This window comes from Patiria miniata, unplaced genomic scaffold (genome assembly GCF_015706575.1).
Source record: "Patiria miniata isolate m_02_andy unplaced genomic scaffold, ASM1570657v1 HiC_scaffold_7, whole genome shotgun sequence".
Classification (NCBI taxonomy): domain Eukaryota; kingdom Metazoa; phylum Echinodermata; class Asteroidea; order Valvatida; family Asterinidae; genus Patiria; species Patiria miniata.
The window spans coordinates 43,415,199-43,441,962 of record NW_024037074.1 but is presented as its reverse complement, the minus strand read 5'-3'; the positions used below and the strand labels follow the sequence as shown (position 1 = coordinate 43,441,962).

The 26,764-nt window shown below is 40.0% G+C and overlaps 3 protein-coding genes across 3 annotated transcripts; 1 reads left to right on the top strand and 2 right to left on the bottom strand.

The window, feature by feature from the left end:
- Nucleotides 1–5,896: 5,896 nt before the first annotated feature.
- On the top strand, nt 5,897–17,127 carry LOC119745683 (maleylacetoacetate isomerase-like). Its single transcript, XM_038222216.1, has 7 exons — nt 5,897–6,052; nt 8,112–8,163; nt 8,543–8,685; nt 10,213–10,290; nt 11,407–11,454; nt 12,959–13,140; nt 14,011–17,127. Exons 1-7 carry the CDS (start codon nt 6,041–6,043, stop codon nt 14,132–14,134), a joined length of 639 nt encoding a protein of 212 aa, XP_038078144.1. The 5' UTR covers nt 5,897–6,040; the 3' UTR covers nt 14,135–17,127.
- Nucleotides 17,128–18,136: 1,009 nt separating this feature from the next.
- Nucleotides 18,137–21,398, bottom strand: LOC119746331 (left-right determination factor 1-like). Its single transcript, XM_038223215.1, has 4 exons — nt 20,857–21,398; nt 20,202–20,493; nt 19,599–19,835; nt 18,137–19,127 (listed from the first exon to the last, which is right to left on the bottom strand). The coding sequence occupies exons 1-4, from the start codon at nt 21,161–21,163 to the stop codon at nt 18,785–18,787; spliced, it is 1,179 nt and encodes a 392-aa protein (XP_038079143.1). The 5' UTR covers nt 21,164–21,398; the 3' UTR covers nt 18,137–18,784.
- A 1,568-nt stretch (nt 21,399–22,966) lies between these two features.
- On the bottom strand, nt 22,967–26,534 carry LOC119746474. The gene is made up of 4 exons (XM_038223437.1): nt 26,299–26,534; nt 24,791–24,965; nt 24,442–24,552; nt 22,967–23,659 (listed from the first exon to the last, which is right to left on the bottom strand). The coding sequence occupies exons 2-4, from the start codon at nt 24,954–24,956 to the stop codon at nt 23,469–23,471; spliced, it is 468 nt and encodes a 155-aa protein (XP_038079365.1). The 5' UTR covers nt 24,957–24,965; nt 26,299–26,534; the 3' UTR covers nt 22,967–23,468.
- Nucleotides 26,535–26,764: the final 230 nt, after the last annotated feature.

Here is a 26,764-nt window from a genome sequence, read left to right as displayed (position 1 = left end):
TTTCATCGTGTCCTTGCAAACTAGAACCTACGTCGGTGAAGCTGTCTTGTCGTTTAATTTTTGTTATGATTATTTCAGATTGTTCTTATTTTATGCACACAAAGTTGATCACTTTTGAGCTTCGTGAGTAGCACTATCTTTCCCGATTTTCAGTCAATTGAACAGAGAATTTGAAAAATGGCCTGATGGTACTGATGGTAAATATCACTCTCACTAATATTAAAAGGCAAGTTCACTCTACCAAAAATACATTTGCTTTGGGGTAGGGCTGGGGTACCTAAACAAATATACAAGTACATAAACGCGTTTTCCCCCTTTTTCCCCCCAACTTGGTCATGCAGTCTTTCACAGACTGACTGTTGACAAGGAAATATTGACGCCTCAATAAAGTACAAAATAAGGTTGAACATATGAATTGAAAAGTTCTTTTTGACCGCGTTCAATAAAAGTGAGTTTCTTAATCCAGTGCCATATTGTGATAAATACGAATAGGCCTATACGACTCGAAATTACACGCGCGTCTATTGTAGCGGCTGCAGCCATTTCTCACTCGTGTGTGAAGCCGAAGCCAAGTAATTCAGACACGGACTTATTGTGAATTGAAATCTTATTCACGAAGAAGCCATTTTAAATCGTGTACCCTGAATTTGTTTTTGTATTAAGAAGTGGGATGGTACCAGACTATTTATGCGTTCCAAACCTCACTTTGTTTATTTTTTTTAAGTGAGGCTTAAACATTAGGGTGTGTTTAATCACAAAATTATAAATTATTCCTAGCAGACTGTTATTAATTTGTAATCAACTTTATGTCATTGCTTTCATTTCTCTTTGCAAGTTCCAAAAATGAGGATTTTACCTCGCTCTCAATTTAATATGGCCGACTCGTGAATAAAGCCCAATGAGCAAAAGAGGACGTTGTCGTGGCGGTTTTTTTTAGGTATAGCCTACAAACGCTCGAATATTATAGCAGTGTTATTTTCAAATTGTAGCAACGTGTAAACTTACTTATATGACTTTATCTATACCCAAAAATGTCGTCGTATTAAACAGCGCTCCTTCGTTCAAAAGCAAATCATCATGCGATTTAATATGCACTATTTGTTGATTCACCAGCAGTGAGCGGTGCATGAATACCAACTATACTCACCTAAGTACCGATACATACGACTGCAAGCAGTCCTATGTTTTCAGGTCTTAGTGTGGTAAATATAATGTAAGAATTGAAAATGATTTAATAACGTGTACTCATGCGACAATTGTTGCGCAGTTAAAGTCAAACATTATAAGAGGCACGTATGCATGTTGTCATTCCTGGATGCTAGACTGCTATGGTTTGTTTAATGCAAAGGTTCTTTTCAGTCTGTTCTTAAGGATTTCGATTAAAAGAGACGAATGCCTTAATTATCCGGCACTTAGTTTTATGCTAAGACCTCAGTCTTAGATATTTTAAGTGCTTTTATAATTGGTTACCTAATTTGTCAGGTACTTTTGTCCGCCTTCAATCTATAGATGCCAACAATAATTACTCCATGCTTTTCATCAGCTGCAAATAAAGTCGCTTCTCCCTCCATTTTTATTATCCATTAGGCGAAGTAAACAAAAAACCATGTTTCTCGACCCCGCCCGCTTCCTTTTTGGAGGCCGCCTGGATTTATGGTTGACAGTTTACGTTCATATAACGTTCATATTATTTTTTATTTTTGAAAAATGCAGTAAAATAACACCGAAAAAGTCCACAAATTCATCGGAAAATAAATTGTAGACCAATATGCAATACAAGTCTAAATGACACTGTAAATATGTTCAGTTCTCTTGTCCAACTTATCTTTCATTTTAAAAGTGACTTTGAACAGTGGAAACACCAACGGTTGCAGGAAATTTTTAAATGGCGGCATTCTGGAAAAAAATTAAAAATGAGAAAAAAAAAGCCCCGCTTCCTCCTTTTTTTCAAAAACCCGGACGAGAAACATGTTTTATTTTATATTTGGCCTTATTATCTTCGTTATTCAGTCTGAAGATGGATGGACCAATTATATTAATGAGAAGTTCCCTGCCGTTGTGCCGTTGTATCGCATTGCGTGTAAACGACGCATACGAATTGCCAGTGCGGGCCAGATCTAGAGGGTCATCACTGTTGCATTGCAGATATATGATCTCTACGTGGTTGACGAATTGATTTGTTTCATCCTGAGTGATGTCCAACATGGCCGAAGAGATGCTTACGTCGACAGCGATGGTACCAACTACCAACCAACCAGACCAGTCCTGGTCGGGACCGCAGCTTTTCACTTTCATCACTGACATTGTGAACACTACCCTGATCTTGACGCTCAACCCGGTATGCTTGGTTGTCATCCGACGTTCGAACATTCAAGAAACTACCAAGCTCTTTATGATGTCTTTAAACGTCTCCGACTTCTGTATGGGAGCCTTTGGATTTCTTCCAGGCATCATCTACACAGCTTTAGGATATTGGCCGTTTGGTAGTTTCCTATGCAGTGTCCACTTGTCGCTACGATATCTGTTTTTCTGTCAGTGTTTTATGTCATTGGTGCTTCTGACCATTGATCGATATCTCGCTATCGCTTTCTGCCTTCAGTATCCGCGACTGATGACTCTATGCAGAACAAAGACAATCATCATTTGCAGTTGGTGTGTAGTTTCAATCATCGCTTTTCTTGGTAACGCGTTATATGAACGTAAACTGTCAACCATACTACAGTGTCATCGTGAAGGACCATTGGTACTGACGCTCATTATCGTTGCATTTCTGTTATCTGGTATCGTTATGGTTGTGATATTGTATGCGCACATCTTTATGATAGCAAGACGCCAGGCACGACGCATTGTAGATGACAACATTGCAATGGGCCAAAACGCACCACAGGGGATAAACACCAAAGCGTTTACTACAGTCATCATCGTAATGGGTGTGGTCCTATTGGGCTGGACGCCCGTCATTCTACTCAGACTATTACTAAATCTTCAAATCGAAGTCCCGTTGATTTTGTCCGCCATTACTGGAGCCATGTACTCGACGACTAACTGGATAGACGTCGTCATCTTCTGCCTGAGAAATAAGGAATTTCGAGAAACGCTGAGAAAGATGAAACCTTCTTGCAATCAAATGTGAAGACCAGATACAGTTATTTAGTTGATAGAAGCAATAAGACATTAGTAGTTTGTTTGTTTGTTTTTGTTGTTGTTTTGCTTATCTAGCTCCCAGAATTATTTTCTTAAAACTCAGTGGTTCTTCAGAGTGGAGCGATGAACACATAGCAACCGATGAGAAAAACAATGAAAGATGTTTTTATCGACTCGGTTGACCATGACGTTGTGCCGCCCAGGCAAACCGGATGATGCAGACAGGAATTTGTACAAGGCACGGTGACATGTTATTCGCGATGAGAGATTATATAGTCACTGCGCGGTTAACAACAGTGAAGTAGAAACATTGTGTTATTCATCCATCGAACATTGACTGACTATAATGTAACTATATCCAGTTACATTAGTTTGCTCTGCGGACTGCAAACTTAGTAAAGAATGTAGCCACACAATCCAGCTCTCTATCCATGTAAAAAAAAAAATTAAAGACGGATCTTGATTGATCAAACACTAAGTCTTATGCTAAAACCTCAGTCTTAGATATTTTAAGTGCTTTTATAATGAGTTACCTATTTGTCAGGCACTAATCTTCTGCCTTCAATCTATAGATGCCAACAATAATTACTCATGCTTTTAATCAACTGCAAATAAAGTCGCTTCTCCCTCCATCAGTTATTATCCTGCATGATTACATGTACCTGGTTCCGTAATGAATAAATCAATCCATTATTCCTTCTTTATTCAGTCTTACGATGGATGAACCAATAAATGAGAAGTTCGAAATTAGGATACTAAATCAATACCTACATTGCGTCTGTATATTTTGGTACTATATAATTTTTGTTTAAATATAATTTTTGTTATTGCTTTTTGGTTTACTTTTGGTGTAAAGCGCTTAGAAACATTCGCTCGTACCCCCTTGCCCTGCAAACAGGACGCTGTGATACTTTGATGAATTCACGCTCTGATTGGTTGGATTTTGTGTAACTTCACCCCCCCCCCCAATTTCCCACCCCAAAACCTCACTGAGCCCCAATCCCCTGGCTACGTGCACAAAATACACACGCCTACAGCAATACAGCATGTTCTACTCCAGTAACCACGGTAGGATTCTGGCAACACGCGCCAACACTCCCGCCCGCCAAATCACCTGAATCCAAAACTTCCACTGAGATACGCACCACTGAACACCGACCAACCAGTCTTTCACGCACAAGCAAGGAGCGTCCCTTGTGGTTTCTCCCACGTCCGCTTCCAACTTTCTTATACAGGTTGGTTTCACCCTGTCAGTATCAAACACCAACATGTCTAGCCAAGAAGCTCTTCTCCTAAGTGCGCAGACCATTCCCGAACATGCTTTCTCTGATTCGGACCAGTCCGAAAACAGACATCCTCTCTTCGCAAACCTGGCCCAGGAATTGGAAAATTCCCTCAGTCAGATTCGTATGAGAGTCCTAGTATGTACGGATACGTTTGCCGCCAGTAGAACAGAGCCAGGCATGAAGAAGGAAGTCAAGAGGCACCGGCTACAAAACGAGGACTACAAGTTTGTCCGAAACCTAGCGGTTCCCATCCAACAACTAGTTGCAAGACGAGTTTCCCTCAACAAGCAGATCGCCCTGCTCAAGAACGCCGTCAAGACGAAGATACCTCCAAGATACCTCCTCAACCAGTTTCCACAACCAACTGCTCCCAAAGGTTTTCATCTTCAAGGGAATGTGGAGGCCGTGTGGAAGCAAGTCACCACACTGACTGCCCTCGCCCTCACCAAGTTGAACCTACGGCAGGTAAAGGCCTGGAAGGAGGACAACGAGAGAATCTTCGAAGACGAGTACCTGAAGGCACTTGACCAAATCAAGACCAAACTCCTATCCAAGGCAGACATCGCAACAGCCAAGAGCCTACTCGCCTATTTCCTCCGCGAGCGGACAACCAAGGGGCCAACCAAGCGGCAACGGTAGTCTACAATATTGACACAAACGGCTCTTTTCAGAGCCACCACATCTTCCAAAAAGAGATTGATTTGCTGTTTTTTTCCCTTTATAATATGAGCAGCTAATTTTCTCGAAATGGTATACATTGTACACTGTACATGTAGTTTTTCCCTCTAGGCCAGATTATGAACAAGAGTCGGTAAGTAAGGATAGATTAGCTGCCAGGACTAAGGGGGTCATGCAAGCAGCATTTGCAAAGCCAAGTATGGTTGTTTTGACATTTTTGTTATATATTTCAGGTGTATAAACGGAATCATGTATAACTAGGGAGTTGTGCCAACTTGAAGGAAGAATGTGTTTGCAGTGTGTGTTAGATCAGATGAGTTGATTGCCAAGTAAAGTGCTGAAGAAACTTTCTCACAAGACGTAAATCCTCGCTTGGGTTTGTGTTGTGGAGACCAAGGTATTAGATATGCATGTAATTGACGAATCAGAAGATGGGAGGCTGATGAGGCTGGCCCAGTAGTCTATCCCACGTAAGCGAATCACGGGGGTTGATACCAGATGGACTTTAAGATCGCATCCTGTGACGTGAAGAGACTGATCGTCATCTTCAGCCAATAAACTCATGCCGTCCGCGTTATTTCAGACACCGCGGAGGTTTACAAACGTGAGGAGTCGTGGCCCGCGGTTAAGCATTCGATTAGCCCGGCTCAACCCTAGTCTGCCTTTAAGCTTTATCAGGGCGTTCCGCGTTAGCTGCTCGAACGCCTGTCTGGTTCCCTAGACCTGACAATTATTCCCAACGCTCAAGGAATAGTCAGAATCTTTTGGTCTGGAACCAGACTGCTCGAACGCCAGTGAGAAATCATGGCACATGAGGGCGTCCTAACTTAGTGTGTTAACAAACAACGGTGACGAGAGAGTAGGATCGAAAGAGCAGGACTCCAGGAGAGCACTTGTTTTGCGTGTTTAAACATTTGAATCAAGGTTGTGTCATGGCCGGAAAGGTAATCACATTAGTTATGTTGTGTTTTTGCATTACACTTAATCTTTAACTAAGTTGAAAGGTAAAAATGCCGGCACTTGATGTAAGTGTCGGAAATACAGGCTTAATCGTCAGTGTGCACGATAACGTGGCTTAATAACCTGTGAACGTACTAGTGGTGAGCGTGACGTGTAAACAACGCCACGTTGTTTTGAAACTAGCGCAATTGTCACGCGGTACATCATTGAGTACATCATTAGTACTTACCTAGGAATCTTTGTGTGCCTTCACGTGCATTCAGGATGTGTCATTTCGAAGAAATTTTCCAAAAATGAAGACCCACACGAACGTGTAGAAATATGATTTTACGTTAAGTTTAACTGAAAATGTAACCAGGTCATTTGCGTGCAAAATTTGCTGCATCATAGCCCCATAATTAATGTACGGTAAGTATGCAGAAAATAAACAGAAGACTGCAAAAATGATGAGGTGCCAAATTTAGCTTGTAAAAAGATAAAATTGCGTCATTTGGAGAGTTTTTTTGGCCCAATATCACACTTTTTGTGCCCAATTTCATCCACAGTGGATCAGTTCGGTTTAATGGCCATTCTGTCAATGCCTTTGAAGTAGAGATACACACCAACAGTATCGAGGGCTGGCGGGGTAAAACAAAAGCAGAACTGAAACAAATGAGATGAAATGATGTATCGGCAACATAGAGGCGAAGGTGACATGTTGGAACACCTCTCTGAAGATATCGCTTATTTCTTCCCTGTCCCAAGAGAAATCCAGTAGCATTTGATAGGCCTACAGAGCCTACAGTTAAAATCCAGTTACTGTTCAAATATTCTGTTTTTTCCTCCTTGGAATGATGTTTCATGTTCTAAATTTTTCAATATATCTTTCAAAGTCAGTAAGTAAAGGTACATATTGTATAACTTTCAAAATAAAGGTGAATAATGTATAACCCGAAGATGTCGGGAATTATGACGTGTAAATTTCATTTTTGTAACCTGTTTAGTTTTTAAGTTTAGCAATTTTATAAAGTTGGCCGGTATGTCAAGCCATTGTTTTTGTCCACAGGGAAAAGTCATGTGACGAAAGAGTCTAGTACCAACTCACAAGCAGTTCTGAAGTTTAACCCTTACTCTCTGAGGGTAGTTTACTGCATGTCAGTTGGTTATGCCAATGCCCTCCAGCTGCAGTTATTTGGCAGATAACAAGTCTTGACAGTGAAGGCTCCAATTGGCAGGAGTTGGAGGCCCTGGAGGGTGCCTGATACTGACCAGCTGGGGGCACTCACTTTGTTATCAGAGGACTCTCATTGTTCTCTGTGGCATGTATTGGAATGCCTGTCCAGTTACCCTTGAAATGATATGGCAGATATTGGAGGGCCATGCAAAAAACATAGGCGATTTTCTTGAGGCACAATTGGCATGCGTTGGAGGGTCTAGTAGGGTAAGGGTTAAGAGGTACTGGGTTCAAATCCCACCTTAGCGAGCTTGTGAATTGTTTCCCACAGGGTCCTAGACAGCATAGTAAACCCAGTAGACCATTTGCGCTGCAGCCTTGTTTGAGGTGTACCATCATCATCATCATCATCATCATCATTCGGCATAGACTTGCGTCCGTGGCCGCCTCGTCCTCAGATTGTAATGGGGGCGTATCCCTTGGGTCACCGCCTTCACCTGTTCTCTTTCAATCGCCGCTTTTCTCAGTTCCTCCACAATTCTGCCACTCCACTTCGTCACATTGTCTACCCAGCACAGCTAAGGGCGACCTCTGCCACGCCTCGTACCCGTAGGCAAACCGTCTATAACTGCACAGGGCAGACCTCCTTGTCTCATCACATGAGCGCACCACATAGCCTTCCGCTCTAACACCTCATCACCTGTAAGACGAGGTGTGTGTTTTTGTTCAACAGCTGGATAAGCATGAGTAGGCCTCTTGTGCATTCATTGTTAACAGATTAACATAAAATGCACCTCAGGTATGGCTGAAGGCAGTCATTCTATATAATAAATGTTTCAGAATTTACACAAATTGATCTTTTTTTTCTGTGTTGTCTTTTGTTTCAACAGCCTATTTTGTATTCCTACTTTCGGAGTTCCTGCTCTTGGCGGGTCAGGATAGGTGAGTGGACCACAATAAGTTGACTCTAATCCAATTTCTTTTTCTTTTTTTAAGTATAATAACTCTTTACAATAGGCCTATGCATTGTATTTGGCCCACGCTCACATTTCTAGCAGTCTCCCCACTGATGGTTCTAAACAGGTAAACATTTTTGAAAAAAGACCCACCCCTCATACAAGACTGTCTACATGTATGGGCTTGTACAGAATAAATTTAGCATTTCATCAGCAAAAACCCTGATGAAGCAATTTGGAAGATTAAAAAAAGTTTTCAAGCTTGTACTTGAAACATAAGGGGGAGACTTGAAAAAAACAATTTCCAGAAAGTTCTCATTATCCATGTCTGCCATTATTAAATAGTTTGTTTTTCCTTCTGACAGCTTTGGCAGTCAAAGGCATCGACTATGAGTACGTAGCAGTGAACTTACTGAAATCAGAGCAGTTGGGTGAGAAATACCGCTCAGTGAATCTAACCAGTCAGGTTCCATCCATGGAGGTTGATGGCATGGTGCTTACACAGTCTGTAAGTATTGCAGTCGTTGAATCGGGAGTTTTGTGGCAATTACTGGGTTTCATCAAAAGGGTAGCTGTAAACCATTATCATGTTGCGGCCCTCGTGATTTGTTTCCATTCAAATCAATGTTACTAAAGCGAGGCTGGAAGGAAACATAGTCTGGTTCCTTTTTGCTCAAAAAACATTATCATTCAGTACTGTTATTGGGTACAGGGAACATGACTGAAATGGTGTCAGCATGATAAAGGTCTATAGACACAGCTGAGTGCCTTTCACAGTGCCAATGTTGAGCAATTTGAGGAATGTACTCTGGTCAAGGAGGCCATCTACATGGACGTGCTTATCAGGAAATATTACTTGGCAAATTAATGTGACAAAACAGAAATCATAAAATAATCATCCAGAAGCAAAAAATATCAAGTGCTGGGTCTCAATTGGAGTTTTTCGAGGGTTGACTGCCATGCCAACATTTTCTGCCATCATTCTAAAGATAAAGAATAAACGATTTGTGGAAACACCATGTGCAAATAATTTCTCAACTAAGAAAATGGCTCTGAAAAGAACCAGAGGTATAAACTTGACGTTCCGGTCAGTATCCTCTGACTGTCTTTTCAGAACCATTCTCTTAGTTGACAAATTGTTCCCACATGGTGTTTCCGCAAACTGTTTATTTTTTAGTACCTCCACTATGCAAAGCCTCAAATCTTACTCATTTCGTGGCCGTGCTCAATGTGTTACCTCCGTGGTGTTGTTTGGATCATCTTTTTTCACATTTTAGCCAAAAAGAAAGAACACTATCTTAGTTCCATTAAAAGATTAGGATGTGTATTTAACTTCATGAAAGAGCGCCCTCTGTTGGGCAGCTCCATGGAGTGGGTCCTCGGTACATGAAAAAAATGGCTTGAATTGCCCTCCTTTGACACTAGAGGGCAGCATAATGGGCAGAATCCGTATCTCCCTGCTTAGCTGTGTTGTGCTCTATGAAGCTTGACCACAGTTAGTCTTTCTTTAGTTCAAAAGTATTATTAAAAAAAGTGTTATTCTATACACATCTGTATGAATGCTTCCCCCAAAATAGTGAACAACATGATAAAATAAAAATAAAAAAGCCTGGAACAAGAAAATGAGTTCAACAAGCATGATTTGTAGTAAATCTTTAGTTTTCGAATTTTTACCAACAAATATGTCAGTAGAGTATGTTCTTTGAAAGATATGTTTTGAGATACACAATACCATAAAACTCTTGTTTTCTTCTTAACAAGTACGTTTAATTCTTATGTTCAAATTGTGAGGAGACAATTTGAATAGATTTGAATTGTTTTCAGTGAAAAATTTAACTAGTAAAATTGAGGTATGCACGTAAAAAGTAACGATGTTAGAACAAAAGCATATTGTATATGTCTATTTTTTCATTTATTTATATTTTGTACTTTATTCATTTTTATAAACTATTCTATTTTCCAAGGGGTGGGGGTTTTACTTTTTGCCTGTTTCTTAGTCTGGGTAATTAATGTACAAGTATTTTTCTGCCTTCAGAATGCCATCATTGAGTACCTAGATGAGACGAGGGAAGGACCATCCTTGCTACCAAAAGATCCCAAGAAACGATTCCTTGTGAGTTGCATGATTTGAATAGTCTTTGGCATTTTGGATTTTTTTGGGGGGAGGGGGTTGTGTTAAACCAAAAGTGCTGAGAGAGTTTGTATTAATCAGAGATGCCACTTTTCCAGTTTTAACCAGAATTCCGGTTTAAAAAAAAATCTCACAAAATTCCGGTTTTTCCGGCCGTCAAATTAACCAGAAAAAGAGAAGAAAAACTGTGGAAAAGCGTTGATTTTTACCTTGATTTAGTACATTTAGGCGCACGCATGGCACAACGTTGTTCTTTGAAGTAGTCTTAAAAACAGTCTTTGTGTATGTTGTTGCCGAGCCTGCATGCGATACAAGCGGCCAACGCACTTGCACGCAGTATACAACGGCGCCTCGCGCGTGCTTCACCGCGTGCGGGCCTGTTGTGTGCTAAGCACACGTAGCATTCAGCCTTGAAATCAAGTCTATCATTTCAGCTATCGGTGGTTTCCGATCACAGTGATATATGTGAATACAAAAAATGCGGGTGCCAACCATGTTTTCGTTGAGCGCATTGCGTATGCAAGGATCATGTACACCGACAGCAGTGTTGTGGAATCGTGCATGTTTTGTGTCGAATATTACGTTGGAAATTCGGGTAGGCAGAATAGGAATATGGAAAAAGTCAAAGTGATTGAACGAACCGACAGCTTAAAGGCCATAGAAGTAAAATTGAAAAATAAACAGAACTTGGCTTGGCTACAAGATAAAGATGACAACGGGGACTTTGTGTCGGACACGGAGTGGGTTTTTCACACACAAAAAAGTTCCGTTTTTTTCAAGCAGCCGTTCCGTTTTTTTCCAAGCAGACCAAGTTCCGTTTTTTTCAAGCAGACCCTGTTGCATCTCTGATTAATGTTATAAATACTGTGCAAAAAGTCACTTGTGGCCAAACCGAAAACAACATATTGGAGAGCACCACTTCCCCCCCCCCCCCCCCCCCCCCGCCGCATTGTTCATTGTTCTCCTGTTGTAACTAATTATGTAGTCATTATTGCAGCTGCAAAGTGAGACTAAGATGTAAAATAATATTTTCTTCAGTCTTATCACTTAGCCCTTTTTATCACATGTCCTCATGGTCTCTTCCGTGTTATTTTGCAGGCCCGACAACTCTCGCAAATAATTTCTTGTGGGATTCAACCTCTTCAGGTAAATATGGAAGCAATATTCTCATTTCATTTTTGTTTTTAATGAAATTTGTTGACTACTGCAGATATTTCACAGGGTTCCAAAGTGGGCTTAAGTAGTTGGGACCAAGTACTCTGCAGTGCTGTTACATGTATTTGTAATCCACAGGACACAGTTGCTCCATCCAGTTTGAAAGTTTAAAACACAGTAAAACATAACTGTTAATTATTTTCAAACTTTATATCTCAAATAATTTCTTTGTTCAACTATTAAAATCAAAACAAAAAGTTTGATTGTTTTCATTTTGGGGCCACTGTGAACTGTTTTTATGCCCCGCGGCGAAGCCGAAGGGGCATACTGTTTCCGCCTTGTCCTTCCGTGGGTGGGTGGGTGTGTGGGTGTGTGTGTGTGTGGTATGGGTGGGTGTGTGTGTCCGGACAAATCTTGTCAGCGCGATAACTTGAGAAATACTTAACATATGAACTTCAAATTTGGTTTGTGGATTGTCCTTGGTAATCCTAAGAAGCCTTTTGCATTTTGGGCCGAAAGGTCAAGGGTCAAGGTCACAGTGGCTGAAACAATAGAAATTTTGTCAGCGCGATAACTTGAGAAATACTTAATATATGAACTTCAAATTTGGTTTGTGGATTGTCCTTGGTAATCCTAAGAAGCCTTTTGCATTTTGGGCCGAAAGGTCAAGGGTCAAGGTCACAGTGGCTAAAACAATAGAAATTTTGTCAGCGCGATAACTTGAGAAATACTTTACATATGAACTTCAAATTTGGTTTGTGGATTGTCCTTGGCAATTCTAAGAAGCCTTTTGCATTTGGGGCTAAAAGGTAAAGGGTCAAGGTCACAGTGACTAAAACAAAAGAAATTTTGTCAGCACGATAACTTGAGAAATACTTTACATATGAACTTCAAATTTGGTTTGTGTATTGTTCTTGGTAATCCTAAGAAGCCTATTGCATTTGGGGCCGAAAGGTCAAGGGTCAAGGTCACAGTGGCTGAAACAATAGACATTTTGTCAGCGCGATAACTTGAGATATACTTTACATATGAACTTCAAATTTGGTTTGTGGATTGTCCTTGGCAATCCTAAGGAGCCTATCGCATTGGGAGTCGAAAGGTCAAGGGTCAAGGTCACAGTGGCTAAAACAATAGAAATCTTGTATTTATTCTGAGATCATAGGGATTAGGGATTAATTCATATAAAACCTACAGAAGACACTAATGCTGTCAATGAACGTTCCATTTGACCAAGGTTCATATATAAGTTGATGTTAGAGTGGTGTTATGTCATGGAAACAGTCACGGTTGCGGGGCATTTGTGTTTGTAAACACACCTGACTTGTTTCATTTGAATAATTAAGTTTTTTTCTTAGTAAAAGCTCATTATTTGTTTCTTCATATTTTGACCATAACACTTCATTTCTAACACTTCATTTCTAACGGCCCATGCCTTTGTCAGCATTAGACCAACATCTCAAAAAGTAGAATTTTTTTTGTTTTCTGTTTTGCGCAGAATTTAAGCGTTCTGCGTTACCTAGGAGATGAGAGGAAGGTGGAATGGGCCCAGAAGGTGATCACCGGGGGATTCGAGGCATTTGAGACGTTAGTAGACCAGTCATCAGGCAAATACTGTGTTGGTGATGAAGTCACTATGGCAGATCTGTGTCTCGTACCACAGGTCTATAACGCAAATAGGTGAGAACAATCATTGGGTTGATGCAGAATGTAAATTCATTCTGATAATTTCAGTTGAAAATTACGTTGGTTAGCATGAGGTAGAATTGTACTTCAATGAATCATATGTCAATCGCAAGTCAATCATAAGTCCGGTCACAAGTCAATTACAAGTCAGTCATAAGTCAGTCCTAAGTCAGTCATAAGGCTGTCTCGGGCCTGTCTTATGTCAGTCACAAGTCACCTCACAAAGTCAGTCACATGGCTGTCATGAGTCGGACACTGCACAAAAATCACATGTAGTAGTTAAAGGGATGAAGGGAATACCTTTCATTTCATAATATTCCAATTGCTTGTTACTTAAATTAATGTGATTGACAAGTGATTGACAAGTGATTGACTTGCTATGACTTGTGATGACTTCCTAATGCTTTGAATGTAGACTCCCCCTTTCAATCAGATTTCTTTTCTTAATTTGACACCTTATTTTCTGATCCTACCTTGAATTTTATGTTAAACTATGGACATATTGTGACCCACTATCCCAAAGTCAGACTAAAGTTGTCTGACATGAAAAAATGATGACATTAAAGCAACAAGCAAGGCATTTTTTTCTGATTGTTCAAAAGTGCCATGGGTTATTTAAACTGGAGAATGCTTTCTCTTGAGGATGGAAAGCGTATAATGTCTGAAATGTTGAGATGACACTCACAAAAACCATCCCTTTCAGAACAACACTTCTGCACAATAGAAATTGATATTCACATTTTTGTTACATGCAAACATTATTCTCTCATTCTTTCAACCATGCAAAGTTTGATTGACTTGTGAATTATAACTATAATGAGACAGCTCCATCTGAACTGATGATTTTGATGTTACACTCTGTAGGTTCAAAGTGGACATGTCCAAGTACCCAGCAATATCAAGAATTAATGCAGCATTACTGGAGCTAGATGCCTTCAAAGTGGCTCACCCATCCAAGCAGCCTGACTGCCCTGAAGACTTGAGATAATGGCAGGATATCAGTGTGGGTATCAGTGTCAGATGGAAGAAAGGTTCATAATGAAGGTAAAAGAAATGGGCAAAGGGAGAAGTCATCAGAGATCGACATTTGATAGGATGGGCTTGTGCAGCTGTCCTTGAATTTTTTATCAATTTTTTATCAGGCCGTGCCAAATCAAATGAAACAAATCGATCAAATCAGACAGTGTCCCTTTGTTTACAGCTGACTACTTGAGAGGTCAGAGATTCTAAAGTTGAGATTCTTTTTCTTTTTGTTTTCTTTTCCACTTCACTTGGAGGAGTGTGGATAGTTTTTGGAATAGATGCATGCACACAAGCGTCTGTGATATTCACGCAGATTCAGCGATAAATTATGCAAAACAAGACTGCGTCTTGACCTCGAGATTCTGACCATTCAGCGAGCGCCTTCTATCCAGTCTTCGGTAACCCTTTGTTGTATTACAAGCACATTGCATCCAAATTTACCAATCACTAGCTTAGTCCCCATTTTTGATCAAAATGACGCCATAGTTTTTAAAGCCGACTCCGATTGACTGGCACGCGGGGTCGCATACAACTTGCACGTTGGGATATATCAGACGTTTGTACTGTGGCTCTGCACACGTAAATGTCTGATCATCAGACTAGGGTGTGGATGGCATGGCAGTGTCACCATTTTTAAAAATAGGAATGTACTGTTGTGAAATTTTGAATGCAGGACAATGTTTTCATTGCCTGTATCCAGGATAATTAATATTCAATCACAGACCTACGGAATATACTGTGTATGGCCATTGATGACACTTACAAAATGTTGACTTTGTTAATCAGAGCCTTAAAATGCATACTTAATTTCAATAAATTTCGAAATATTATGGTCAAGATCTTAAAGTGCAGAATCCTCCAAATTGGTGTAAGGAAAGGGAGGGAAAATGGTGCCGGAATAAAAGCAGTGGGCTATACCCATTTTTCAATCATGTTTTGCAGCCATTTTTATGATTCTTGAACAGCTTAAAAACCCTTACCTGCTAAATCCAACAGGATCTTACTATATCATAAACTCGTTGGAGCCTGTTGGATTGAGCAGTAAACCAAATGTACATGTACATATTCAGCGTCGGATTCTGTTGGGTACTGATAAATATCGCCAAGTGGGACTCTGTTGGAACCAGCAGACAACTAAAAATGAGGCACAGTTGGATTCTGTTGGATTGAGCAGGAAGTTACCATTGAACTCTGTTGGATTTAGCAGGGTAGTCCTGAGAAAAAAATGTCCCCCCCCGAAAAAAAACGTGGGTATGTGAATACAAGATCTATCCTGAATCTTTACAGACAGTAGCACCTGAAACTCCTTGTTTTTGAATGAATTTTCACATAAATATAAAGTACTTGTTTTTTTATAATTCTTAAACGAGGCAGCCTGCACGTCTGCATCTTGATACACTTGGACCTAGACAAAACTTTTCCTGGACATCGTTCAATATAGCTCTGATGTTTTTCTTGAAATTACAATATTTTTAAAAAGAGTACTTATTTGAGGCTATGCATGGTGGAGACACTAAAGAATGAAAGGTTTGTGGAAACACCATGTGGGAATGATTTCTCAACTGAGAGAATGGTTCTAGCTGTTCCGGTCAGTGTGCTCAGAAGTAAACACTATACAGTACCAAAAGCGAAAAAAATGAAGTGTACTAGTATAGACATATATTTTCAGAATGTTCCGATCATTTAGCTTTCTGGATTCTGATGTCAAAATACATGTATGTATGTGTGAGAAAAGTATTTTCACAGCTGGACATTTTACAGGGAATTGGGGATACAGCAAGTGTGAAAACCTGTATGCTCACCTGGACTCAATTTGCCTGGCCCGAAAGTATTTGAACACCTGCGTGCAATGGTGTACCCAGGACTCGGGTCTAGTCTGTGGAACAAGTTCTGCTGAACAGGTTCTGCTCGAGTGACCATGTACTGTATATCACTCCTTGCACTGACCGTCCACCTAGGGCTAACTGTCACAACATAATTGTATTAAAGAGTCTCCTAACCAGATTAACCAAAGAACGATTTGTTTTCTTTGCTCTTTCACGAGGCGTAAAAGCTTTTGATTGTCAAGTGTAATAGTGTTGCTAATGGCAAGGTGTGCCCCAATAAGATGCCTCACAAGTAGCCGATAGGGGGCGATGGTTAGGGGTGTGTGGTCAGGCAGTGTGGTCACAGATCCAGCCGGTCTAATTGGCGAGTAAACTCTTAACTTACTCAGACAGGGTAAACGTCCTAAGAAGCTAGTGGGTACACACGGGACAATAGCCGCTAGTTTAGGGTGTCTGGATCATGGATGGTCGGCAAACTTGTTGTCAAACCCTTAATTAGTTTGTATGGGGACTGGATTAGGGAGGTTAGGCAGCTTTTGGTCGGACTGTCAAATGTTTAATAATTGAAATGTGAGCAAGAGTCGTGCGACAAATGATGCTGCAGGGGTTGGATAAATTTTATGAAATGTACCTGACTGTGTATTAAGCGTTAGGTGCAAAAAAACCGAAGAAAGCTTGAAATTCTTCCTTGGTTTTCTTTTTGAAGTCATTTTAGAGACGTTTAACTATTTTAGTTTACATTACTTCAGTTACAAAGTAACAGATCCGTTGGAAGTAATTATCAAAGTTTTATTAAATGAGGGTTAGGCCTACGAAAGAAAATGATGCGGGGAAAACCTATAGTTATATGATTATGGCTGACTTTTATGCACTGGAGAGAAATATTCCTGTGTGATTTATATTGTCTGTGTGACTTGGATTTCATTTTCATTTATTCCCAAATGCTAAAAAGTTTTAGTTTTAACTTTACTGTCTTCCCGTTTTGTCTTTTACCTATTGATTATCCTTTGTAAAAGGAAATTATTTCATAAACTTCCTGAAATGATGCGTGGTGATACTACAACTTCCAATCTATGTTTTTCTTTCTGTTGTATTTTGAGAAATAAACCAAAGCATTGATTCGCTGAGACAATACAGTTTGTACTTTTCATCATTTCATGTTGGTCGAGAAAAAAAAGAACTTGGAATCTAGGAAGACCGATCAAAGATAAGCGATCCATATCATGAGCTGTACGACATCCACACATTGTGCGTATATATATATATCCCGATGGCCCGCCCACTATGTATCTTTTTGTGGAGTGTGGTTGAAATCGTTAGTTACTTGCCCTTTTCACCAGCTATATTGTAACTATAGGCCTACTCTAAGCAGAAGCAGTTTCATGGAAATCTATAACTTCAACAGTATGTAAAAAATAGAAGCATATTCGGCGAGTGTACTTAAAACTACTGAAGTGGACACTCGAACGACTTTTCGTGGAATAATTCATGATAGCCCCAATCCACTTTTGTTATTCAGAGCAAACACTGAAAGCTTATTCCAAACACCACATCTTTGTGATTTTGTGGCGATCAGTTGGCGGTATAGAGATTCCATTTGTAATTTAAAATTCAAAGACAAATGTTTGGTCGGGGATAACTGTACCTTGTGTTTGGTTTTATTTGCACTAACCCTTGTCTTGAAATTGCGCAACTGTACTTCAACTGTCAAATCCAGCGCAACCACCAAACCATGCATAAGTCAACAAGCATTCCACAACGGGCTAAGGTTGTGGAAAACTTACTGGGGGAAAGAACATAATAAACAAAATAACCCAAAGTTCATTGGTTTTATGCCTTTGTATCTAGACACTGAATTCGAACCCAAGTCCTTAGAAACATATTTTCTTTTTGAAATCTGAAGGCTTTTGTTTTATCTAAGATCCAGTCAGTGTTTATTTTTAGTGGAAAAGAGCATACTATAAATCAAATAATCAGTTAAACGCGCGTATCTGTGCATCTATATAAACGACTTTTCTTATCAGTTTAGTGTAAATGCCATTTTTTTTTATTCACAAAGTCTTAACTTCAGAGAGTACATAAAAAGGAGAAAAGTTGAAAGGCAAAACGACTTAGTAAATAATACGGACATGGAAATATGATAGATTTCGATTTGCATGATAATTTATTGTAATTCTATCATTAATTTATAACATGTACATACTTAATACCTTTTTTATTTAACTTTATACAATTGTGTAGCTCAGAGCTAACAATATAAGGATTTCTTCAGTTCGAATATTTACAGAAAGGCAGCTTGAATGTGAATAGGCCTAATACTCCCAATTTTTCTGAGCAATGAATATTTTGGTTGAGGGAATGATCAAGCACAGAGATAACATTTAACTTCACATTAAAGGGTTTTCCCTTTGAATTTTTCGAATGCGATAGGTATAAAAAGTCTTTTTATTGTTTATGATAGCCATTTTGTCCCCTGACGTCAACTTATGTGACAATATGAGTGTGGTCAGCACAACATTAGTCATCAGACTGTTGTAATCTTAAGCCTCGTTTGAAGCCAAGAAGACAATTAACACATGTATACACAGGATGTTTCTCATAGCCCGAATAGCCGCAAGTTTGAATACTTCGATTATCTTCTTTTTAGTCTCTACGAAACTATTACAGTAAAATATAAATCTGTTCAATTTTAAGTTCTGGCCAATCACGAGCAGAATTTCATTTTGAATGAAATTCAAATAAATACAGATATGATTATTGGGACACAAAAACTATCGTCTGTCCAGCAGTTACGCCGTACATTCACAGCCTTCAACAATCATATTTGGTATTTCCTGTACTTCCAGTTCGCTGACTCCGTCCCTCTCGATCAGATACATCATCGGTAAAGAGGAAAACCTGGCCACGCCGCAGGTTTGGTAGGTACCGGGTCTTAGTCCAAAAACCTCCCGCAGAGTCCGGTGTCTGTGCTGGGTACGATGGCAGGGTCCGGTGCAGTCGTAACTTTCAAAGCCGGCCGGTTCGATGATCCATCGGTTGGCCCAGGAGGTTCTTCGGAAGTCCACGTATTTGGGGATTCGGCAGCAACGGTCTGAATCGGAGCCGTCTGCAGCGCAGTCTACAGGGTCATCACTGTGGAAACAACGGAGGAGAAAGAGGATTCATTAGCTAAAATAGAATAAAACGGGCAAGCATGAACTGCCTTGGTCAAATAACTCAAGTGATGACAGAGAAATCAAGACATAGGCCTACATGCTTCTGGTGTCCATTCACTAAATAAAAGTGTGGCTGTTGATTTGGACTGGTAATCGAGAGTCAGAAAATGGAAAACAAAATTAGAATATGAAATTCTTCTACAAGTTGTCAACGATCGGCCAGATGTTAATAGCTCTGCGCTCAAAATTAATGCTGCTTTCAATAAACTCTCATTGTGTTGACATGGAAGTTATGGAAGTTTCAATTCAATAAAATCCAGTATCAAAACACCGGGTTCCCAGTTTTTATAACTTGTCAAATTCTTTTTCTTCTTTTTTTTTTGAAAAAATAGAAAAAAGCCTGAAACAGATCACTGTCATTCTATAAGGATATCTCGAGTGTACTTACACTGGGGCATATTTGACGGTATAGACGATGAGCACTGGTACGCCTTTCTCTGCATCTTCTGGTTCTTCTTCGGGGCTGAAGCGTACCCGACCGGCCACCCTCCTGGCGTAGCTACCAGATCGCTCCGGGGTCACATGAAGCTCTACACCCATGTTTGTTGAGGGGTCTGCTACCCACTGTATCACCGTGTCCGTCACGTCAAAGTTCTTCCAGCCAAACGTTTCCACGTCAATTAATCTGGAAAAAAAAGTTTAGAAAATTTGTCATTTTCTGTCAATTTTTTTTTAAATTCAATTTGTCAAATTAAAGCTGATTCACAAAAATACATAGGTGTACATGTATATCAAAGAAAGGCTAGAACAATTTTTTGTCCAAAGTTTTCTTTAACTTTTTGTATATTTAACTGTTTGCAGTTTGTCTGTTACTATTTCTGGATTACATTTGCATCAATATTTGAATTTTGTTTCATGAGAAGTTGGTAACTTGTCAACCTGTTGAAGTCACAGACTGGATACCAGTAATGACGGTCACATTTCAAACATAACATTAAAGAATCGACCGTCCAAGTGAAAGGAAAAGAGCAATCATTTTAATAGTCCTTACCTTTCATCAACTTTGACCGTGGAGTTGGGGCTTCGGGTTGCACTCTGCTCTACGCTGTCACTGATACTTCCTTCTTCTTGAGGGACGTTAGGCGTGACCTGATGGATGGAGACCAGAGCCCCTCGGACCTGATGATGATGGGTGGTGTTGGCTTTATGGATAGACTGGTTAGGTAGCTCCTTGTAGATGCGGAGTTCAGCCATCATGACCTCACTTCCGGCAGGGATTGAGGTCAGGTCAAAGGTGTAGGCGTGGCGGGTTTGGGTAGCAAGCATAACGCTGCCACGGATACCTGTTACAAGATGAAGAAAAAAGGAGAAAAAGGTTTTGTCATTGATGATGTGCTAATGATGTGTTGCCCCCAATGTTTCATTCAAGAGATACCGGACGTTCCCACTTTCTGCATAGAGCAAGGAAATACAGTGAAACACAATAAAAATTAAAAAGGCTTTAAATAACGGTTACTTTCATCCTTGTTCTCTGCTCTCATGAATACTTTCAGCTCAGATCTTGAGTACCAGTTTTACAAATGAAACTAGGAGTGAATTATTCTGGTTCGCTAGTTACTTTTGGTATTTCCTGCCATTTGAGCAAAAAAAACTCAATCAATCTTTCACCAAATTGTATTATGATGTGAAAAGAAAAGCATGGTTACCTGGATTCTCTCGGATACTCTGGGTGATAGTCTCCCTCCTAACGCGTTGATGTCTGAGGAGCGAGTTGTACTTGGCTTGAATATGATCCGGAATGACCAAGTCTTCCTTCTTGATGCTAGGAGGAGTGTAAGGGTCACTGATGCCTAGTTTCCCCAGCATTTCGATCTGGAAGAGATGGTCACCTTCTGCTCCGTCTTCGTCCATGCCTTGAAACGGGTCAGGTTGGAACGGCGCTCCGAAACACAGCAGAGTTTCAGAAACCAAGAGTATAATCCAGAAGGACACGACCGCTACGCGAGACTCCATGATCGTACACCGGGAGAAAATTCCAAGACTTGAAGGCAATATCGATGAAGAGAGATTGTTTTAACGAGGCGATTCTGGCACGAGGCGGGTTGAAACTGAGGACGAGTTCTGATTATCTCAGCTTTTTATGATTGCCATCGGGTGGGGCAAGTCCAGACAGTTTAAGCCAGCCGCTTGAATGGACACGGTTGACACGTTCGGGATGTGGACGTGATCCATTGATACGCCCGCTATAGGTGATTACATAGGCTGACGGTGAGTTTAATTATACCGTCTGGTCTAAGGTGTGTAACACAAAGCCCGCAGTGGCAGGATTTGGGGCTTTTGGAAGGTCTGCTGATCGAGGATGTCTGCTCTTGGGAGGGTAGACAGTTCAGCATCCCGGGTTGGACTTTGCCGTCTCTTGTACGCGTGTGGTGCTAATTGTTAGAGAATGCCTGACCGTCCCATTTAATTGGTACAAAAATGGTGTTCTTCTTGTTAGGTGTGTGTTTGTAAACATCGCCGACTAGACGCTCTAATGCAGAAATCTGCTTGCCTGAAATGGATCCGCCGTGCAGCGCTCAAAATTCTATCGCACCATATACTTTTCTTCCCAAATAAAGCCACGGGCTAGTTATAATGCCAGTCATTTGTGTGATGAAATTCCCCTGGCCATTCGAGTTATTTGTCACAAACAGAGAAATATGAAAATGACAAATAATTATTACAATCGGTATCACACATGTATTAGGTTGACCTAGAAGTGAGCTGAAGCCTTTAGCCCTCACTGTGATGATCGGCACGAATTGTGGTCTTTTTGCCAGATTAACTGGAGAAAATTAGCCCCAAGATTCGTTGAAATGATGTCAAACGGGGGCCTGGCCAAGTGCAAGCCTTGACTTCTATTTCTGCAAGCCTCGTCTGTCCATCACCTAATTATTACACATTCTCTTTAAAAAAGTCTTGAAAATCTTGTGAAGTTTTGAAATTAATAAATCTAATCAAATGTAAATCAAATCAAATTATTAAACCACTTGATACAAAATGTCACTATATCAGTATTTTCCCCTTTTTATGTTTCGAAGTGTCACCGATGTAATAACTCGGTGCTGTCCGTCTTCTCATGGAGCTATCTTCTGAACTACTAGGCATGCGTGCTTATAGGACCGAGGTTGTCAACGCAATCACTTTTGAATATTAATTTGAAAAATAAAGATAGAGACTGAATCGTCGAAGTTGCAGGCTAGATGTTGGTGTCTACGCAGTGGCGGATCCAGTATTTTCCAAACGAGGTACGGTAGCTGATGGGATGTGGAAAACTAAGATTTTTCAAGGGAGTATACGCACAACAAGAACAAAATAGAGCCTGAAAGCAATTAATCGAGATTTTCAGGATTTAGTGACGACATTTATCAGGGAACACAAGGAAATTTCCCCATCAATTATGGGGGGAGGGGGAAGCCAACCCAGCCAACTCCCTAGGATCCACCCCTGCTACGGTCAGACGGCGCGCGGCCGGAGGCACTCATGCATCCCCAGGTCATTATTGTGACTGTGAAGTGAACCATTGGTGGTGTCAACAACTTCATTATGTGCCAATTGACGATGCTATGGCCATGATACACAAGCGTCAAACAAGTCTGGGCGAGTTGCAAAAGCCAGTAACATTCCTTTAGAAATGATATTCACTGACTTCAGCAGACGGTATAAAACCCAGGTTTCGCAAAAGGGTGTGACTTTGTTGTGGTGAGATAACAGAGATATGACAAGTTGTGAAAATTGTCAATGTAACAGCATTAGGACAACACATTTGGAGCTTCATTTAAGTTAAAACTTTGTGTCTCTTTAATTACAAGATCTAAACCAAGACTGACAATTAATATGAGTTCTTCACTCGAACTTTGCGAAGTATTTCACAAACGAAGTGGCAACGCCATCTCTCAGGTCTTCACCATCTCTAGAGTAAATGTAAGTACCTCACATTCTGTGGAATCTGTGCGTTACATCGTATAGTTTATAAGCACTTTGGTAATATCACATCATTAACTTATTCATATGCGATATAAACTTCTCGCCTTTTAAACTAGTTGGCTTAAACTTTTTTATTGCAAAATCACACAATTTGATCATCATAAAAAATCTACATTTCGGTCAATTTGTTTTCTCACTAAACACTGGATTATAAGCTTCCTTCATGAAAGATTCTACAACTTGAAACGGTCCCTCTAACTTTTACGATTTTCCATTCGATTGAAGTCATAATCGGGAACAGATAAAATCACACAGAATTGTGAAAAGTCAAAGAAACTGATGTGCAAAAGCTTTAATCAAAAATATCATCATTATCACCATGGAAAATATCATCATCATCACCATGGAAAAGATTGATTTCCTTGGCGTCATCTCTCCTTGCTGGAGGCGTGATGGTGGAGGTCTTTATCTTCAGAATGAGAGTGGATCTTTTCTTCCTTTCTGAAGAATCAGTCGGAGTGGGTGTCTTGGGAACTTCTTGCTCTAAAAGAAACAGAAGAAAGGAGAAAAAATCTACTTCTTTTAGCAAACTTATATTTGAGCATTTAATTATTGACCCACCTTTTGTACACAAAACATACATCAGATATTAGAGACTTTCACTTTTTTGTTTACAAGAGATGACTTAAAGCACTTGGATATATTGAGTCATACACAGCACTAAACCGACACTGAAATCACTAGACACGGTCCACGGTCCAATGGGTATTTCCAGCCCTGTACTAGCGAGTAGGATGTAGACGAAATCTTTAGCATGAATAACTTTATATAAACTGGTATGAATAAATATGGGTCATTTCAAAACTAGGATGTAAAAGTGAAAACTTAAAAATCTCAGAAGAAATCGTAATTCATCAATATTCTCTGTTGTATTTTAGGGTGATTTGTCGTGTGGCCCAAGGAAAGTTTGTGGGTGTAGGGAGGGAGTATAGGAAGGGGCTGTACAAGGGGTACTTAGTGTCATTGAAATCAATAAATTGTTCATGATGCTGAATGATGGAAAGAGAGCTTCGCCATACCCTTCAACCATATTCAGATTCCACCTTTTTAGTCACAATGGATCAGATCTCATATTTTTCTTCAAAAATAAAAAGTTGTTTTGTATGACTATACGCACTGTACATGTCATCAGTTAGTTGGTCCAAATCACTACACAAAAACCTCTAAATTTGACTAGTTTTCAACCTAAACAGGTAAATAACAAACACAGAATACTAGTGGCCATTTTAGAACTGCATGAATCCTGTCAGGGTCAAGTTTCTTACCTGGTGTGGCTGCTCTATGTGCATTATGCGCGGGTGATATAATCCTCTGATTCTGCTGGTTTGATAGTCCACTGATGTGATGAGAAACAGGTGTTTGGGGAACATCTTGACCTGGACAGAAAAATGTATGCACTATTATTCAGATTAATAGGTTGAATTGACAAAACGGGAAGGCCGCCTGGGTGGTATTGAAAGGGGTGAAAGTGGTTGTATTAGTGGGGATTATTGACATTATTGGGAATGATAATCAATGTTGTGAAAGCAGGAAGAGAGGTGATAATGATGATGATGTTGACAATCATAATATTGACATAAATCTATTCCCAAATGATGCTGTTGGACTATTCACCTGCAGTAGATCTTGGACTGTCAGCCACAGATGGGACTGCTGTTTCTGCAACCTCTGGCACAGCTCTGACTGCTGGTGATTTGGTTGAGATGGTTGTCCCAATGTACGGAGAGCATGGTACGAGATGGAATGGCGAGTTTTCAACCAACACTCTGCTGCTGGTCATGTCTTCTGTCTTCAGAACAAAAGAGGCAAAATTACATATTATTTCTTTGAAATATTTTTAACTAGGGGCCTATTTTATTAGCAGGAAAAGAATCTTATAATTTATAAATATACTCTAAACTCCACAGTATTTCTAAGAAATGCACCATTATGTGCCCTTTAATAATCAGCCCAATGATCATTAGGTGGAGCACGACACCCCCCCCCCAACTTCACACATGATGCAAAAGTCCACCCCTTTTGTCCAAGTAAATTTTGTTTGCCATAACTGCAGAACATTACAAGAATTAGATTTTGAAAAACAATGTGTGCAAACGGCAGTTTGCACATATTTATTTAGACAAGAAACGGTTAGGCCTATTTCTCATCTCATATGTTTCACTAACGTTACTCTACTAAGTAACTTCTGTTTTTCTAACATGTTAAGGACTTGAGTCAGACTGCGACCTGGAGTGCTGAAAAACATGCACTTTTAGGGCACAGAAAAGGTCCTCAGTATTTCAACAACCAAGTTTGAAGACTCAACTCGATATTTAAAGGAGAATTTTCTTCAATATTTTGCACATGAGAAGGAAGTCAAGTGATACCAAAGTCAGACTGGTAGGCCCACATGTCCAACCATGGTCCAACCTTTTTTTTCATTGTCATTAGTCTGTTGGCTGACTATGGAGAAATGTGTACTCTATTTTCTTGCATTGTATGTTTTCAATAAGGTCCATGCATATGACGTCATCTGAGGCTATAGAGAGATGCACAAATTGACCTCACAGAGGTTACATCTCGCATATAATTATAAGTTTACTGTGGGAAAACGACCGTACCAACAATGACCAAGGCAAGCCTTAACTTAAGTTTTGGGACTATCCGTCTCATACACATTACTCAGTTACTGCATGCGGTATTGAGAGTCCCAATGTTTCGGACTAGACTTGGGCATTGAGTCGACTCATGAGTCATGTATTCTTTTTTAATCTACTCACTAACTTACAATTTTACAAACACAGCTACATCATGCATGAAGTAGCTGTGTAATATTAAGTGTGTATGTAGCCAGGTTGGACTCCGTGCGTTGTGTATCCTCGAGTCACCATAATATTGACGCAGGTAACGCTTGCAACGTGCGCGCGTTGTCCAACGCATCTAAATCTACATCTGCGCAGGTACTCAGCAAAGTCCACTTGAATGCGAGTGCATCAAAACATATCCTCGTCATTTTAGGGGGTCTGACGATACGCAACGGAATGCAATGAAGACGTCCTCCAACCTGGGCTAGTGTGTATCATAATGACGTTGAACATTAAAGTTCAACACTTTCAGTGACAGACTCTATAAAAAAAACTCACCACAAACCCCTGCCTTGACGAAATTCAAGAATCTATACTGCGGGTGAAATGTTCACGGACAAATAGTACAGTTATTTCTTGATAAGTTGCTATGAACATTTATGCATGCATGAACGGTAATAATGATATTCGAAGCTGTCAAAAATGACAACAAACTGCGAGAATTTGGACATGCATTCACGTGAGCAGACGACAACGTTGATTTTCGCGCGCGGGCGCTGTCAAAAAGTTTTGGGTCACTGCATTTCTTAAAAAGGTGAGCTTTTTGTGAATCTACATTTTGCTTTATGATCGTACTTATATAACAACCTCCAAAATAAACATAAACACATATGATTTTAATCATTGCATTTCGTTTCTTTAAAGTGAGTGTATTCTTTCCAGTTTAAGACATGCGATTGAGGTGGTTTTAAAGATTACCCCCTAAATAATAAATACAAAGACCCACATTTTTTTTCTTTTTAGG